Source organism: Trachurus japonicus, chromosome 4 (genome assembly GCF_045865225.1).
Source record: "Trachurus japonicus isolate A0001 chromosome 4, Traja_1.0".
In the NCBI taxonomy this organism is placed as follows: Eukaryota; Metazoa; Chordata; class Actinopteri; order Carangiformes; family Carangidae; genus Trachurus; species Trachurus japonicus.
This window is the reverse complement of record NC_140910.1, coordinates 24,474,739-24,492,375: the sequence shown is the minus strand read 5'-3', so window position 1 is coordinate 24,492,375 and position 17,637 is coordinate 24,474,739. Positions and strand designations below refer to the sequence as shown.

The 17,637-nt window shown below is 42.1% G+C and overlaps 1 protein-coding gene across 1 annotated transcript in view; it reads left to right on the top strand.

Annotated features, from left to right (window-relative positions):
* Positions 1-17,637, top strand: part of cachd1 (cache domain containing 1) — an 83,445-nt gene that overhangs the window by 44,518 nt on the left and 21,290 nt on the right. The window contains exons 4-10 of the mRNA XM_085774880.1: positions 2,347-2,453; positions 8,932-9,058; positions 11,011-11,155; positions 11,239-11,455; positions 11,993-12,142; positions 14,578-14,856; positions 15,399-15,548. Coding sequence (XP_085631006.1) covers positions 2,347-2,453; positions 8,932-9,058; positions 11,011-11,155; positions 11,239-11,455; positions 11,993-12,142; positions 14,578-14,856; positions 15,399-15,548 — 1,175 coding nt within the window. The remainder of the gene's footprint in view (positions 1-2,346; positions 2,454-8,931; positions 9,059-11,010; positions 11,156-11,238; positions 11,456-11,992; positions 12,143-14,577; positions 14,857-15,398; positions 15,549-17,637) is intronic.

The window sequence follows — 17,637 nt, the reverse complement described above, 5'->3', positions numbered from 1 at the left end:
TGGTTATGTGCACACGTGTCTGAGTGTTGCTAAGCCAGAGAAGTGGTGGAGGTGGAGGTGGAGGTGGGAGGGGCGGTCTAGTTGGAGGGATGGAAGGATCAAAGCACCCAGGGTTGGTGCAGTGCAGAACAGGCTGCTCCTCTGCTCTGCATACCTACCTCCCCCTGTTGTCAGCGCTTAACTCCAGAGATGAAGGCTCTGGAAAACGTGCTTTGCCATCATCATCATCATCATCATCATCATCATCACCGCCGCATATGCACACACACAGGAAAGACGTTTTAAATTAACACTGCTTATTCTGTTGCTTAACACTCAAACTAATTACTGAAAACGGATATGTCATGTGTGGATGTGTTTGCAGAAACTTGGTGTGTTAAAGACGTGCTGCTGATTGCGGCACAGATCTCATTGCTTGGCACCTCTTTAACACTTTTGGCCGTGTGTATGCTCAAGGACAAAGCAGTAGCCTATTCTTTCACACCACACCACAACACAACACACGACCAATTACAGATGAGGCGAGCTGCTCTGGTGGGACTAGCACGACATTTCAGCCGTTACATTCGTTCATCATTAGCTCATCCTGATTGCAGATGGAGGCAATATTTCTGATACTCTTTACGTCAAAACTTTTGCAAGTGTGTAAGCGCCATCAGAGACATGTCCTCAGGAATCATCATTATCTAAAACACAAGAGAAAGAACGTGGGAGAAGATATTGTCTGAGGATTCAATGTAATCTTTATCTAACATAGGATATAATACCGAATGTTAGGCCGGGTAGTCGAACAGGTTGCATCAAACAGATTAAGAAAAAAGCAACTGTAATTTGTGTGAATTTGTTTTCTCCATAGCTGTGTACAGTGATGCAAACATTAATAACTGAGCAGGATGACTCATTTCCTGTCCTGAATTAGCCTTTTTATGGCAGTTGTTCCAAAGGATTTTCACAAAGCAGCGCATTATAACTACACCCAGTCCCTGCCAATATCAAAAGTGGGTCGTCCTTATTTTTCCGACATGTGTGTTGCTGCCTCCCCTGTTAATTTTTTTTTTTTAAATGGGCTTTTGCATCACAGATCCATATCAATCGAAAGCCACACTCCTCTCTGCGTTTTCCCCTCTTCTTTGTGTCCATCTATCGCTCTGATAATGATTAGAGAGTGTCTGTTTCTCAAAATGCACTGACCCACATATGAGTGTCTTCTTCTTTCTGAAGTTATTTAATTGCATCTATGTAAATCAGCTGCTTTCAGCCTGGTTGATGAGGAGTAACCATTTGGTGGAAGGCCCAAAATCTGTGGCTCATAAAAACACAATAATAAATGAAAATTCCACACATGCAGAAGCAGAAAAAAACAGCCATGTATTGTATTGGCTGCTGCTGATTGGGATGATGTAAATGTCTGAAGGAGTTACTCTCGCTGATCGCAGCTGTGAACATATTGCGAAGAAAATATGTCTTCAGAACATGAGTTATTTACTATATGTCTTCTCATCTGTGTCTATTTCATCATTGTCTCCATCTTATCGCTGTCTTGTCTTTAGCATCGTGCTGAGGCAGGGAACAACCAGAGCTGATGTTGATATTATAATCAAGATTGCCATAATCATCACCATAACCACTGGGAAAACAGTGACTCACTAGCAAACAATAATTTGACTACAAAATCGTCCGCCGTCGGTGTAACGTTCAGTTGGAAGTAGCACTTGGGGAATGAGTGGGAAAAATTGACAGAGATGTGACAATACAAGTCGAGGCTCCGTGACAGATGATTTCAATCAGTGAATTAAGCAGGCAGCCACTGCTACAATCACATTCAGATGTATTCAGGGAACTGGGTATTAGCTTTGTTGGGAGAAAAGCGGAATTCAGGCAGTTTTCCATGGAAAATATTATTCAGCGGCCATAACTTTGACTTTAATTTGACGACTGGGCAGCAGATGATATAGGCAGCGAGTTTACAGTTTAGCTAGAATGAAACGAGCAGTGGTTTGTGCGTTTCAACAGATGTTTGCTCTCACTGGATAAACACCATCATATAGATTTCCAAACTATTTGTGTAAATCATGTGGATGTCAGTCAAAATGTTTTATTTATTTATCTATTTATTTGGTTTAAACATGAACATTAACCATGAAGTCGGAGGTATGTGTAAACCTGCGTGTTTAGTTTTATTGGACATAAAGCAGAAGGAGCAGTAAATCTGTTAGTGCTGAAAGAAAGGTAAAAAAAAAAGAGAGAGAGAAGAAGGAAAAAAAAGCTGCTACACCAACAAATGAGTTGGACGCGCTCTATAAATTTCTCAAATCTCGCCTCTCGTTTGTGTGTGTGCGTTTTTAGGTTTGATGGAAACTTCAATACCAACGTCTCCAAGACCATCTGCTGCGATAGGCTTTCCCCCACCGTCAACAGCCGAGCTTTCAACCCTGGAAGAGACCTCAACTCAGGTTTGTCATTCACACACACACACAATTAAATATACACACACGGACACAAACCCACACACACCTTACAAGCACAAAGAATTTTCTATTATCTGAATTGACCTACTTTAACAAATGAAACAGGGATGCGCACTGTTACACTCTTCAAACTTTGCCATCCAATTTTTTGACAATGATCTGTGCACAATTCGTAATAATTTAACATGGAATTGCTATGGCAACCCAGTTAGATGAAGAATGAGTATTATCTTTTCTATCTCTCTGATCTTCTGAATGTTAAAAAAGAAAAGGACATAGATCTAAGACAGAAATAATGAGCTGTGCTCCCCCCCCCCCCCTCTCTCTCTCTCTCTCACTGTCTTTCCCTTAACTCTCTGTTCCTCCTCTATTTTTTCACCCTTTGATTTACAATGTTTTTTTATAGCCTGAGATCAAATGCACTCTGGTTTGACTTTGAACTCATGTCTGCCGTTGCAATCAGGTAGTGTAGGTTTTTAACATCCTGTTGTGAAGCGCTTTGTTAGTCCTTTTTTTATTTCAGTCTTCACTTCACTTCAAATAGAAACTGCATCAGTCTTTACCGTATATGTACGTATGTAACCTCAGTTTGCCCCTAACAAATCATATGAGTAAGAGCTGTGGAAAACATTTTGATGGTGTTCTCACTGCTCCCACAATCCATTTTATCGAGACCCCAGGTTGTACAAGCACATAGCAGCGTATAACCATGTAAAACCCACATGTGTCTGCACCACATATGTCAGTCTGCATTTGATTAGGAGGAAAATGGGCCGAACTGAGTCAAAACCAGGCAAAGGCCAACTTTCCCCTGCTGCTTTTTGTGTTCTCTTGCCATGACTTTGGTTTGCTGCGTGCTCCTCCTGCTTCCCAGAGAAGAACTGTCAGCCCGTACTAAATGCTCATACCCACGATGCTGTTTGAGATTTATTCCAGCATGCATTGTAAAATAACTTCCAAAATTTTCTCATGGAATTTGCAATTGTATCACTGAATTAATTCAAAATAATTCTGCTAAATGCTTGGATGTTTTTTCGAAAATGTACATTTCCAATACCAACTTTAAAGACAGTCACAGTTGAAGAATGCCGTATAACCACTTCTACCAGCCAGAGCAAGATAAAAATCTTCACACTTCACTAACACATTTCTTCTTAACTGCATAATGCGGGCTGTTTCCCTTTAGCACGTCTTGTCAGGTAACTCTCAGCCCCTCAAGGTTATTATTATTGCTTTTAATAGGGATGCAGTCATCATATGTTTTTGCCAGTGATGATGTTGCTACTGATGATTTATGAATCAGCTATTGAGGACTGACACACACACACACACACACACACACACACACACACAAACATAATATGCTTTACTGTTGGTAGTCAGTTGGAAATTTTTCACTCAAATCAATAATAGACCCTTTTGCCTTTAGATGAGGTCATACTGAATACTTCATGTTGGACCCTCTGCTTGCCTGTTGCACACTGGATATTTTGATCAGCCCCACCCATCACCTTCCGCCTTTTCCAGGAAACCTCCATTGGCATTTGTTCTTCCTCTGTCATCCCATCGCTGCCCCTCATCCCCCCCTCCTCCCTCCACCACCACCACCTCCTATTTCATCCAGATATCCCAGCCTGCTCGTCTCTTTGCAAACCATTCATAATGACCGCCATTCATAACATGTCACCATCGGCGGGGTTTTATTTTCCTAACGGGCCAGTCACGGCGAGTTCAAGTTACCCCTCCGCCTCCCCTCTCCTCTCCCTGCACCTCACACTCAGCCCTCCTTGACCCCCATGCTCCCAGCGTATTCATTCTCTCCCATTTGTCTCGGCCCAGTCTAAACAAGCAGCCGCAGAGGGGAGGGGGGGAGCGGGTGAGGGAGTGAGGGATAATTGAGAGGGAGAGAATGATGAATGAAGAGGAAGAAAGGAGGGGTGAGAGCTGATTGAAATGGAGTAATTGTATCAAGACAGCAGTGTATTCCTTCCATCCTCGCTCCTCTCATCTTCCATTTTGCCTGTTTTGGAGAGGGGGAGGAGGAAGGGGAAGATGGGAGAGAGATGGTGAATGTGGGAGGCATCAGTGGTGATACCAGCAGGTGGGAGTGAAAAGACAGGTAGATGAAAGATGAGAGGGGTTGAGTGCTGTGAGATTGGAGGAGCAGTTTGATCCATCTTCTCTCTTCCATCCATTTTTTTTCCATCTTATTTCCCGAGCAATTTCTCTGACTTGTTGATGTTTTTTGAGACTCTGTTTGCTGTTCTTCATCCAATCTTCTCTCCATCTTCAACCCTCACATCTTGAATGATTCTTGAAGGATGCATTGCTTCTCTTCAGTGAACTTAAAGGGATAGTTCAACATTTTGGCAAATTGGCCATAATCCCTATAGTCATAGCAGTAGATTCATTACCTTTAATTGTCGGTGCAAGTTATTTTTAGAACGGCGGAGCAGAGCCGTGAACTGCTCAGATAATAACAGAACTTTACGAGACCAAGTTTTTTAAATGCAGAGACTGCTTGCTGAAAAACTGCCCCCGACGGGAATGCGCATCAGCGGTTTTGCATGAATTTACCTTGAAAACAATTCCGTCTCATAACGTTCCGTTATTATCTCATAGCGTGGTGAATGTGCAGGTCACAACTTGTCCACCAGAGCGTTGTGGAGTTGTTGGATTGTGTATTTGATGAGTTTGATGAGGGAAACCAAGAAATCCCATTAGCCTCCGTAGCGTAGCTCTGAGCAGCTCGTGGCTCTGCTCCGCCGTTCTAAAAATAGCTCGCACCGACAATTAAAGGTAACAAACCTACTGCTATGACTATAGGGATTATGGCAATGGGCCAATTTGCCAAAATGTTGAACTATCCCTTTAACATCCCTGTATGTAGGAACATGCTTATATTTTCCAACTTCAAAATGAAAATACACTTTGTGGCTCTTTGAGTACGCAGCTCTTATGTTTCTACATGATCTTAATGATTCTCCACAGCATGCAACAGTTAAAGTGGCACATTGGTGCGTTTATGTTTGGATGTAAATACAGATTCATCAAGTAAGTCATTTGCGGACAGTCGCGAGCAGTGAGGCTGGAGGAAATTTGGGTCTTATTTCTTGGCTTGTCTGTCTTGTTTCTGGGAGGATCTAAACATTGGTGGCAGAGTGGAGCACCGTGGCCTGACAGATGTATACAGAGCCCTTCTTCCACTGTCAACACAACTGAGTGGTTCCTGTTTATGTGAGCCCCCCGAGATGGATGGAGTCACCGGGCAAGGAAAATATATGATGAGCGAGCATGGTGTGCAAGAACCTGCCGTGTCTCAAAAAAACAAGTTGTTCTTTGCCAAGTATGTGTAGCCAGAGGTGCTTTTTTTTTTTTTTTTTGGTACAGTTTATAATTTTTGGCAGTTGGATGATTTCACAGTTGTTCTGTAATTTATCTATATCGCAAGTGTACAGTAAATGCTTCATTTCTCTTAGATGTTTAACGTCACTTGACTGTTTGACTTTTCGATTTTCTTTGGCTCGTCGTATCGTTCGAGGGTTGCAAAAGGTGATTAATTCACCGTGATCGCAAGCCAAGAAACACATTTTGGGATTATTTCTAACTGGCTGGCGTGCAAGAATGGCAAATAAAGCGTGTCAGGTAAAGAGTGTAGACTTAATTAACAAGGTATTTGATATCCTGTTCCAGGTCATGAAAATCCCCATCTGAGTCATATCAAATAGTCATCTAATTAGCAAAAGCATTTGAATGCATTCAACTGCTAATGAACTGCAGGAACCACAAAGAATGGTTTATTAGAAGAAAGGAGATGTTAGAAGTTAGAATAATGTGGTGAAATCAAACCAAACTTTCTCTCTGAAAAGAGTTTACTGGCCTGAAAACGAGACCAGATTCACCTCGAACTAAAGGAAGTGGTCGTTTAACAGGATTTCAGTAATGACACAAAACAGAGGCATGTATCAGATTTTTTTTTTTCACTTCTGTTACAGCCATGTTGCTTGATGTTTCCACCTCCTGTATCCTAACAGAATTTCTGCCACATCGTCCAAGATTGTTAATTTGGTATATCATGAATTCTGGGGGGAAAAAAGTGAATGGATTTTCCATTCCTGGTCTGCATCCCTGTGTATTAATAACGTTATTGTAACAGCTGCATCACTGTTTATTTTAATGAGGCCTGCAGTCTGTTTCTTTCCTCTCTGTGTCTCTTTCAGCCTGGTTAAAGGCCCAAAGTTTCTATTTGTGTCTCCCGAACTCCCCCCCCCACCTCCCCCGCTCCCTCTCCCTCTCCCTCCCCCCCTCCATCTCTTTGTGAAAGGCCGTTTTGTGTTGCAGTGAGCGGAAAGGAAGTTGCTGGCTTTGTGATGGGATCTCTGTGAAGATACTGTTTACTCTGTGACCCAGTAAAAAAAAAAAAAAAATCTGCCTGTTAGTATTGAGCAAATACTCAGGCTCGGTGTCTCAGCAGTGAGTTTATATTATAAGGCTGTTATTTCAGCTTGCCCCGCAGTCACAGTCATGCCACACGGATCAAAATCCGGTATCCAAATGAATGAGATGTACTGTACACTTCCCAGGGGCTGAACAGGTCAAACTTCTTTTTTCCTCTTGAAGTTAATTTATTCTGTGAGAGGTGTTAGAGGGGAAATGCATTTACATGTGTGTGCTTTCTGTCCAGCCAGAAAGGGATGTTTTTGATTCCTTGTCATGTCTGAATGGGCAGGCTTGTTTACACCTGCAGTGGGTTTGCAGCGCAGCCAGAAATGGAAAACAATGCGCAAATGTTTGAGTGGGAAAGTTTGTGTGTGCGGCCGGCGGCTTTCCACTAAAACATGTTTTACTGTTTGTTTGGACAAAAATACAAAGCAAATGTTAGTGGCTGCACAGTTGCATACACAATCAGCCGAGAGACCTGGTTGGGCACGAATGCAGCGCACTTTTGCAAAGTGTTTGCTGAGGACCAAGCAACTGACTAGCCTGCAAATGTTCACATCTATGGTCAGACGAGCTGACACCAACTGCATGTTCACAAATTCAACATAAAGCATTAAACTGCCATTTTAACTGGACATACCCAACATTAGGTGCAGCAGCCACATTTTCTATTTCTGTCGCATCACAGCATTTAATATCATATTCCACACCAAGTTCAGTCAAGTCAAACTGTCTAAAAACATTAACACAGTAAAAAGCATGGACAACATGTTACAGTACATGAAGATACAGTGTGTTTATTTTTCTCACCTTGCCATGTGAGAACTTTCTGTCTCACACTCGTATTCACACAGGACTCACAGTTGACCTGTGAACCTGTGAGGGAGAGGTCTCCCTCCTGGAGGAGGTTAAACCTGAGATAGAGAAACACTTTAAGTCCTAAACTCCTCAGTAGAAAACAGACGACTGGTCTGTTTTCTGCCATTCTCATCTATCTCCCTCCCTACATCTCTGACATGCTCACTGAGTACACACCAGACAGATCCCTGAGATCATCAAGTAAAGGTCTACTCACTATTCCAAGAATACACTCAAACTCAGCTCATGGTGCCTTCAGTCATTATGGTCCTACTCTTCTTATCTCGTATCTTCTTTTAAAAGCAGACTAAAAACATTTCTTTTTTCACAAGCTTTTAGTTTTTAATTGTTGTTTTTCTTTAATTTGCAATATTTCCCTCTTTCCTAACAAGTTTCTTAGTTTTTAAATTGATTTTAATCTGCAACACTTTCTTCTTATTGTTTTCTTATTGTGTTTTTTCTATACATATTTTACGAGCTGTAATGTTGTTCTATTTTTGTGAAAGCACATTGAGTTTGCGCTTGTCGCATGAAATGTGCTATATAAATAAAATTGTTGTTGTTGTTGTATCTATCTATCTATCTATCTATCTATCTATCTATCTATCTATCTATCTATCTATCCATCTATCTATCCATCTATCTATCTATCTATCTATCTATCTATCTATCTATCTATCTATCTATCTATCTATCTATCTATCTATCTATCTATCTATCTATCTATCTATCTATCTATCTATCTATCTATCTATCTATCTATCTATCTATCTATCTATCTATCTATCTATCTATCTATCTATCTATCTATCTATCTATCTATCTATCTATCTATCTATCTATCTATCTATCTATCTATCTATCTATCTATCTATCTATCTATCTATCTATCTATCTATCTATCTATCTATCTATCTATCTATCTATCTATCTATCTATCTATCTATCTATCTATCTATCTATCTATCTATCTATCTATCTATCTATCTATCTATCTATCTATCTATCTATCTATCTATCTATCTATCTATCTATCTATCTATCTATCTATCTATCTATCTATCTATCTATCTATCTATCTATCTATCTATCTATCTATCCTTTTCCAACACATTGTGATCAGTTGTTTAATTTTTCCTTCTCTCTGTGTCTTTTCCTTCTACAGTGTTGGCAGACAACTTGAAGTCTAACCCGGGGATAAAGTGGCAGTACTTCAGCTCAGAGGAGGGCATCTTCACCGTCTTCCCCGCCCATAAGTTCCAGTGTAAAGGCAGCTACGAGCACCGCAGCAGGTCTCCAACAAACTCTCCTCTCTCCTCTGTTTTATTTATTTATTTATTTATTTATGAATTATCTCTTTGACTTAAAACGTTATACATAACTTTTCCATGGTGGCTTGGGTTTATCTTTCAAGTCTTCCTTGAAACATTTTCCCCCTCCTTCCCTCCCTCCCAGCGCCTCTGCCATGATCTGACAGCCACCATTTTTTTTATTTTTATAAAATGATACATTTGCTTATAAACATTGTTATTCATTATTATTACATCATTATTATATGTGCCCCTACATATCAGTGAATTAGAGCAGGAATATTCACTATATCATATTTGATATCACATTTAAGACACTAGGTCATCAGCTGGTGAGTCCAAGAAATAAATCTAATATTTTCTAAATTTTGACCATTAACATGGGCATTTGAATCGCTACTAACAAGGAAAGTGAATTGAAAAGACCCCAATATTGTCCAGAAACACATTTTCCAATTCATAGAACTAAGATGTTTTGCTTCTAATTCGCTGAGATTCACCAACTTACTTTCTCAGGGCAAGAACAAGAATACAAATCTGCAACCAGTACAGACTGGCTGAGGTTAAACCCATTCCTGCCTCCTTCTCCCCCTCCTTGCTCCCCCTCCTCCCCCCTCCTCTGTCAGTTGCTGTGGGGTGGCCCAGAGGGCATGTTGATGGCATGCTGCCCCCACACACCCTGACACACATGCCCTTGGCAGGAATGTGGCTATATACCACTAAAGCCCCCTGGAATTTGACACCTTCAGTGTTGTGGGTTTTTTTCTTCTTTTTTTTTTTCCAACGGCCACGTCTGAAAGACATCTCTTTCTTTCTTGTCCCCTTTTTTCCGATATCTTTGTCTCTCTGCTGCCTTTTAAGAAAAAAAATCATGTCCATTGGATTTTTTTTTCATGCCGTTCGAGTCAGTGAGCTGGCGTGAGGCCATGAGAGAAATTACGTTGCCTGGCTTGCTTCAAGTGTGAATGAGGCTTTGTTAATACAGTGCTCTCCTTTCTCCAGCCTGTGTTACTGTCTCCTTGTCCAGCAGACCACACACACAGAGGTGCTGACCCCCCCTACCCTCTGTACATGTATTATCAGCATGGTGGGGTACAGAGGGGTATAAAGAGTGATGGGCACCAAGTATAGAAACTATTCTCGTATAACCTCAAAATAATAGATTTAGACCTGTAATTATTCAAACCAAAAGCTGGACATCCTGTTTTTATATTCAGCCATCGTTCACCTTTTCTCATAAAAAGATAACAATAAGATTTTTTCTTTTTAACATTTCCTCCGTTTTCAGCCTATAAAGCCTGAAAAGCTGATGTCATAATTCAAAAATACATGGGGATGAAGTGAAAAGTTGAGCTGTAACTTTTGAGCCTTGAAGACGTCCTATATTGTTGTTGGTGCTGGATTTAAAAAAAAATAGGAAAGAGAAAAGAAAAAGAAATCTCTGCAATGACAAAGTGAAGCACAGAGAGCATCAAATCTCAACCAAAAATAACAATGAAGGGAGGAGAATCTCTTGGGGAAGGTGCAGCAGAGTTCAGGCTAGATGAGGAGAGACACCTCAGACTAAAGTTATCAGGGGAAGAAGATGAGGAGCGAGGAGGAGAAAGAGAAAGAGAAAGGCGAAGAAGTTCTGTTTTGTCAGCAGATTCATGACTCGGTGGTAGAGTCAGGTTGCTGCCTTCGATAAACACCCTCAGCTTATAGAAGTAGTTTATAGAAATCTACATTGTTTGTTTCCGATGTAAATGCACTTGAGTCTGTTTGTTTTTCATGTTATTTTAGCATTTTATCATCTCTGCACAAAATCCTTTCACAGTTCATGTTGACATTATCTCAAGCTGAGGGCTGCATTTCTTTCTAGACCAGCGTCTGACCTGGCTGTGCATGTTTGTGTGTATTTGTGTGTGTGTGTGTGTGTGTGTGTGCTCCTGCAGGCCCGTGTACGTGGCTGCAGTGCGTCCCCAGTCGAAACACATCGTGGTGATGGTCGACCATGGAGCGTCTGTAACCGACACCCAGCTTCAGATCGCCAGAGACTCTGCACTCGTCATCCTTAACGCCGTAGATGAACATGACAAGGTTAGAGAAAGGGACATCAATCGTTGTGTATTTGCAGTATTAGTGACATTAGTGTTCACCTCACTGACTTGTCTTCTCAACAGATTTCCATTCTGTCGGTGGCGGAGACGGTTCGCTCCTGCTCTCTGGACCAGTGCTATAAGAGTCTGTTGTCTCCAGCCACCAGCGAGACCAAGAGGAAGATGAGCACCTTCATCTCCAACATCAAGGCATCCGATGGAGCCACACAGCACGCGTCGGGCTTCCAGAAGGCCTTCCAGCTGCTCCGCAACACCACCAGCCTCAGCAAGCAGGGCACCAGTAAGAACAACCCTGATGAACTTAGCCTCGTAAACCAGCCTCTCGCGGAAATGCATTTCATTTCATTTCTCGGGAGAGTCTGGCCTCATCCCCCCTCTAAGCGTTTGGGCTGGGCGGGAGCTGGGCGGGAGTAGTAGCAAAGACGGTTTAATATCTTTGGTATTAGCGTTTACAGACAACCCCATTCAGCCAATCAGCAAGTTGGTGTAGTGACGGGGCTTTGCACCAGTCGGTCCCTGATTGGCCAACGTGCTGTGTCAATCACAGCGGACGACGCTGATTGGCTCGGCCTCCTGAGGGTTTCAGTCCAAACGCTTAGAATGGGGATGAGGCCAGACTCTCCCTCGGAATGAAATGAAATGCACTTCCGCGAGAGGCCGGTTTACGAGGCTATGATGAACTACTATATAATTGAATTATGTGCTTGTTACCTCGGTGATCAGTTCCAGCTTCTGTTGCACAGCTTTTCACAGCATCATCGACTCTCCTGTGCTTTTAATTGATGTGAACTAATATGTGCTGTGTGTGCTCCTTCAGCGACAGACATGGTGATCATCTACCTGTCGTCTGGCATCACGTCTCGAGAGTCGTCGGAGCAGGAGAAGAGAGCGACGCTCAGCGTGGTCAGAGAGGAGAACCGACATCTCAACAACTCGGTCATGATCCTCACCTACGCGCTCATGAACGGTAGGTTGCTCACGTTTAAGAAAGAGTGGGAGCTGGGTTGTGTAATTGATTTACATCTGGATTTTATGTTCACATATTCAAAAAAAAACCAAAACAAACCAAACCAAAAAAACAGCAGTGAACATTTTCTGTGACTTCTTGATTTTATTTTTTGCTCCACACATATCTAGAGCTTCATTCTTCTTTCCTTCTGCTTGGAGCTGTTTCTGTTTTATCCACATCCATTCTCTTGGGTACAATGTGCTCCAGAGAAGACAGAAGGTTTTAGAGAGGTGCTCAGAAACCTCAAAGGCTTTGTGTGTGTGTATGCTTCCTTTTCCTCTTTCATTGTGCTTGTCCATGCATCTGCCTCCTCTAATTCCCACCTCCCTCTGCAACACACACACACGCACACACACGGACCTCTGCTGTGCATGCATTAGTCCACCATTAATACAAATAATTTTTGCATCGGAGAATGGAAATGAGGGACATCTAAGAGAGGAGAGAGTGAGACTTCAAAGGGCGTGCTGCTCACTGTGTGTGACTGACAGAGGACCTTGGCTGTTTTTAAAGAGCTCCATGATGAAAAGGATGCAGAAATCTGCCGTCCTCCCGAGTTTATTAGCATTGCATATCCCGAAAAACATTTGTTTTGTTGCTAACACTGTTGCGCGCAGCTGAAAGCCACACTTCACCGTGTGTGTGTGTTTGTGTGTGTGTGTCTTATTCCCCCTGCATCCCTCTGCCAAATGTGAAGTGCTGATTGTTGAAGGAGATCAGCGCTCTCCTGGCAGCAGAATACACTGTTGTTTGTGTGTACGTTGATGAGGGGCCCACCTCTCCCTCACTGGAACTGTGTATGTTAGCCAAACTAAAATGCTGCCTTGTCAACTACTGTATGTTTTTTATTAGTTTCCACTTTCCAGTCCACATGTTAATCATTACACACCACTCTTTTTGGGTCATTGATGGTTTGGTGTATAAAATTTCAGGAAAACATCCTTTCACTTCGCCCAGATCCCCAAATTACGTCTTCACCTTTGTTTTTATCTGACCAAAGAATGACTCTAAAACCACTTAAATATTCAGGATCATATAAACGGGAAAAAAAATGGCACAGTTTCACATTTACAAAAGCTAGAGCCAAATGTTGGCGTATTCATCTGGATAAATACCGTTTGTGAGCTAATAGATTTGGCTCTATTTGGGCTTTTGTGGAGCTGTTCTGATTGGAGGACCCTTCATCCCAAGGCAGCAGGTCTCACTGCAATCAATGTCTCTTCAGTTTTGTTCACTTCAGAGGTAGCCTAGAGAGGTTTTGACCAGCAGTGGAGTTTTTAGAGCAGCGTTTCAGGACCATGTTTTGTTTGTATCTACCTCCCAACTGATGGGAAAGAAGAAGGAGCATCAGTAACAGCATTCTCAGTATGTGAGGAGGACAAACATATCGGAAGAACAGTGTGAAAAGTCATCGTCAAATATGAAAGTGAAGAGAAACCTGTGCTGTCAGCAACTTTCCCCTTTGTGTTCGTTTGACATTGCCACCCATGACGACACCAGCACCCGTCAGTCGCCCACAGCGTGATGATCAGCAGAGCAGAGCCTTGGCATTAGAGAGGGATTCTGCTGTAATCCAGTCAATGATTGGATACTGGCAGACATTCTGCGCTCTATCCGCCCTAATAGGTTGTGGTGATGCCAAATGTTTCAGGTGACAGCTGTAGGGGCCAGCCGTAGCCATCCGTTCTCCGCTAAATGACCTTATGAAGGCTGGAAAGATAAAGTCTCCGCTGCATTTCTTTAAAGTGAGGAGGGATTTATTCCTGGTGTGATTTCTGAGCGTGACAGATGAGAGTTGTTTCTGGCAGATGCATGGGATCGTAGGATATAAAGCCTATGGAGATCATGACATAGGATCGCAAGTCAGGGCCTGCGTATGTGAAAAATCTCTGTTGCTGACGTCAAATCAATCTGAGAAATCCTTGTGACAACATGTAATATGCGCTTTGATTAATGATCCTGTTGAATACAGGCCTCATGCAGGTTCACCATGTGAACTGCGTGAGGTTAATTGTTCTAAAATACACCTCGTCTTAGAGATACTTGATGAATTCAGGCTGTTTGACCACAGGAGTGTGATTTCCCGTTCTGCAGCCCCTTTGAGGAATTGTTTTTTGCAGCTAGAGGGGAAAGAGAACTGTCAGTTGCCTTTTTATAACAGGAATTTGAGTCATGTGCTCTTTAGTGAAGAGCTGTTTACTCTTTTTACCTCCCTGTCAACCACTCCCTCCTCTTTTCATTTGCACAATTACTCCATTCAATAGGCCTTTAGCCATGCCATCAGTTACGGATTTGCTCTCAATATCCCTCCTTGATTAAATCAAACAAATTCCGTCATCGACTCTCCCGCCCGGTCCTAAACTCATCCCCTATCCCTTCCCCTCCTTCCTCAGAGGGAGTAACAGGCCTGAAGGAGCTGGCCTTCCTCAGGGACCTCGCCGAGCAGAATTCGGTGAAGTACGGCGTGGACAGGACGGCAGACCGCTCCTCTTTGGCGTCGTCGTCCGGTTCGTCCGGAGCTTCGGTGATGCCGGTGGTGAAGGGCAGCATGATGGTGCTGAACCAGCTGAGCAACCTGGAGACGACGGTGGGCCGCTTCTACATCAACCTGCCCAACCGCATGATCGACCTGGCTCGCTTCAGCCTGCCCTACACCGACCCCATGGGAGACGGTGAGTAGTCTGGGTTGATACTAAGTGACACCTTAGCTAATGACCAAGTAATGGACCATTTGTTGTCAATGAATGACCAGATGATTAAACTGGATTTCCTAATGACATCATGTGGGTGGCAGTTTGTAACTCAACATTTATTGTGTCAATCAGTCTACCTGTGTAACTTTTTTTTTCTAGTATTGTGCAAAAGGAAAAACAAAACGAGTATTAAAAGTGAAATAGCATCAGTTCTCTTCAGTACATTTTCAGATTTGGTACAACTCAGAATTTGGGACTGACCCACTGATTCATGTCCACAATGTTTTGTTCATTTAAATAAGAATCTAAGCATCAAATGTCCCTTGAACATGATATTGATAAAGATTATGCTTATATTCTTGATTAGAAGCAGACATCACATATACAGGAGGTGATTCTAATGCCTGGAAACAACTAATGAACAAGCTAACATCACAATTAAATTTGAGTAGAAATTGTTACAGTAACACAACATGAGTTTCAATAATTAACCTGAAGCTCGTTTCGTCCTCTTTCTCCAGGGTTTATTATGACTGTGAGTCGGCCGTGTTACTTTGGTAACCTGCTGCTGGGCGTGGTCGGGGTGGACGTGAACCTGGCCTACATTTTAGAGGATGTCACCTACTACCAAGACTCGCTGGCTTCATACACCTTCCTCATTGACAACAAAGGTCAGTCATATAAAAACAGGCGGCGGTTGTAACCAGCTCTATTGTTGTTGATGAGCAGGATCTACTGTACTGCTTGCCACCCTTTTCTTTTTCTTTTTTTCAACTTGCGGTCAGCCACTTGTGGATGTATTAGCAAATAAAGCTTTTAATCGTTATGGGCTGTTGTCTAAATAAAGTTTCCTCCAGGTTATACACATTACAGCAGAACAAATCAAAGTCACTCACTGCCTGTGGCTGAGATTGCTTAGCCAGTACCTAAACAAACATCAGGAAATATCTTGCAGTCTTATAAACTCCAGCGGTATCAATCTTCATTTGTCACGGTCTTAGAGAAACACTCCAAATAGTTGGAAAAGAGATTATTTTGGTCTTCTTGTTTCACATACAAGTAGAATTACACTTTATTTTGTCCGCTTCAACTTCCTCCACGACCATTATCCCTTATTAGACTTAATTGACGTCTTCTTGGTAGCACTGGCACTTCTTTGGCATTTGGTTCTGGGCTGAGCCATGCCTCAGTGCATTGCCACAGTGCAGGGCGGTAGTGCTCACGTCCGGTCTCGGTTTGTCTTGGCCCCAGCTGAGGGGGTCTTGACTGAACCACTGGTGCTGTACACTGGTGCTCTGTGGGCCTGTGGACAAGTGTCATTAATGGACAGATAGTTATACAGAAAGTGGAAACACTGCTGTGGGTTATGTTGTCTTCCTGTCAGGCTGAGATGAGAGGTAGTGGAAATCAACTTCTAACTTTTTGGAAACCCGTAAACTGGCTTTTTAAAAATGCATTTTCAGCTAAAACACACCTACTGTACATAGTTACATACTTTTAACAACAGCTTCCTTTACTTCAAACATGTAGACACAGAGCCATGCAGAGCTATTTTCCAGCAAAAATTATCTAAATTTCAGTTGCAGTATTTCTCTGTCTTCCCTGAAAGCACACTGTGTCTGCTGCTGCCAACACACAGGTGAAAATGCACGCTGTCGTAAGAAGGAATGTCAGGAATGTGAAGGGCAGAGTTTGTGCAGCGCTTGCAGTTTGTCTGATTTTCACACCTTAGTGGATAAATGTGCTTCTCAACTTGTATTTCATACCTTGTTGGAAATGCCGCCCCTTTAAAAAACTGTTTAAAAAAAACAAAAAAAACTAGAAATATTACTCTGGGGACGGATCTTTACCCAGGCTTGATTTGTAAATGGTTCGGGGCCTGGGAGGCTGAAGTATGGTGATTAAATTCAAGGAGGAGGAAAGAGAAAAAAGCAAAAAGCTTAAGTGAACAGCAGCAGAAGTTTGTGAAAAAGTTAAAGGATGGCTGCGAGGGAGATGACGGACAGGTGGGAGACTTTACGAGGTGAGGTAAAGTGTGGTGGAGGACAGTTATAAGACATTCAGAATAAATGACAGGCACTCTCCTGGCTGGTTGGTGTGTTCAGCATCAGAATTTTTCAAAATTAAAGTTAATTATTGCGAGTTAATTTTTGCAGCTGCGGGAGTTTTGTTCCTCTACTCCACTCATCCAAACTTCTTTTTTTTTTCCTCTAAAATGTTTATTATTGTAATAAATATGCCATCAAATTATAGCTTATTACTGCACAGCTCTTATTAGTGCAGCAACTTGGTGAACACTGACAAATGACTCCCATTAAAGTTATTAGCTGGTATTCAAATCGCTGCCAATTAGAGTTTAGGTAAATATAATTAGGTAAATATGCAGCTGACAAGACTCAGACGAATATTAGACATATTTCTGCATTTAGATGATCTTATTTATTGACTTCATGCATGAGACTGTATGTGCATTGAACAAGCTGCTACCTGAGCGCAATTACATATAGACTTATGTATGAAGAGCACTGTAGTTTGCTGTATTTAATAAGAACAGAGATGCCTTATACCACAGATGGATTTTCCTTCATGAGTGTGATTCACCACACCTGCTGCTACTTTGTTAAATACACACACGCTCTCTTTTTCACTAGATAAACACAGTGTATTAGAACTGTGAAAGAAAAAAAAAATTGTTTGTTGACTCCCTTCAAAACAGATGGGCTTTTTATCCAGTTTCTTCGGGGCTTTTTGGCTCCCAAA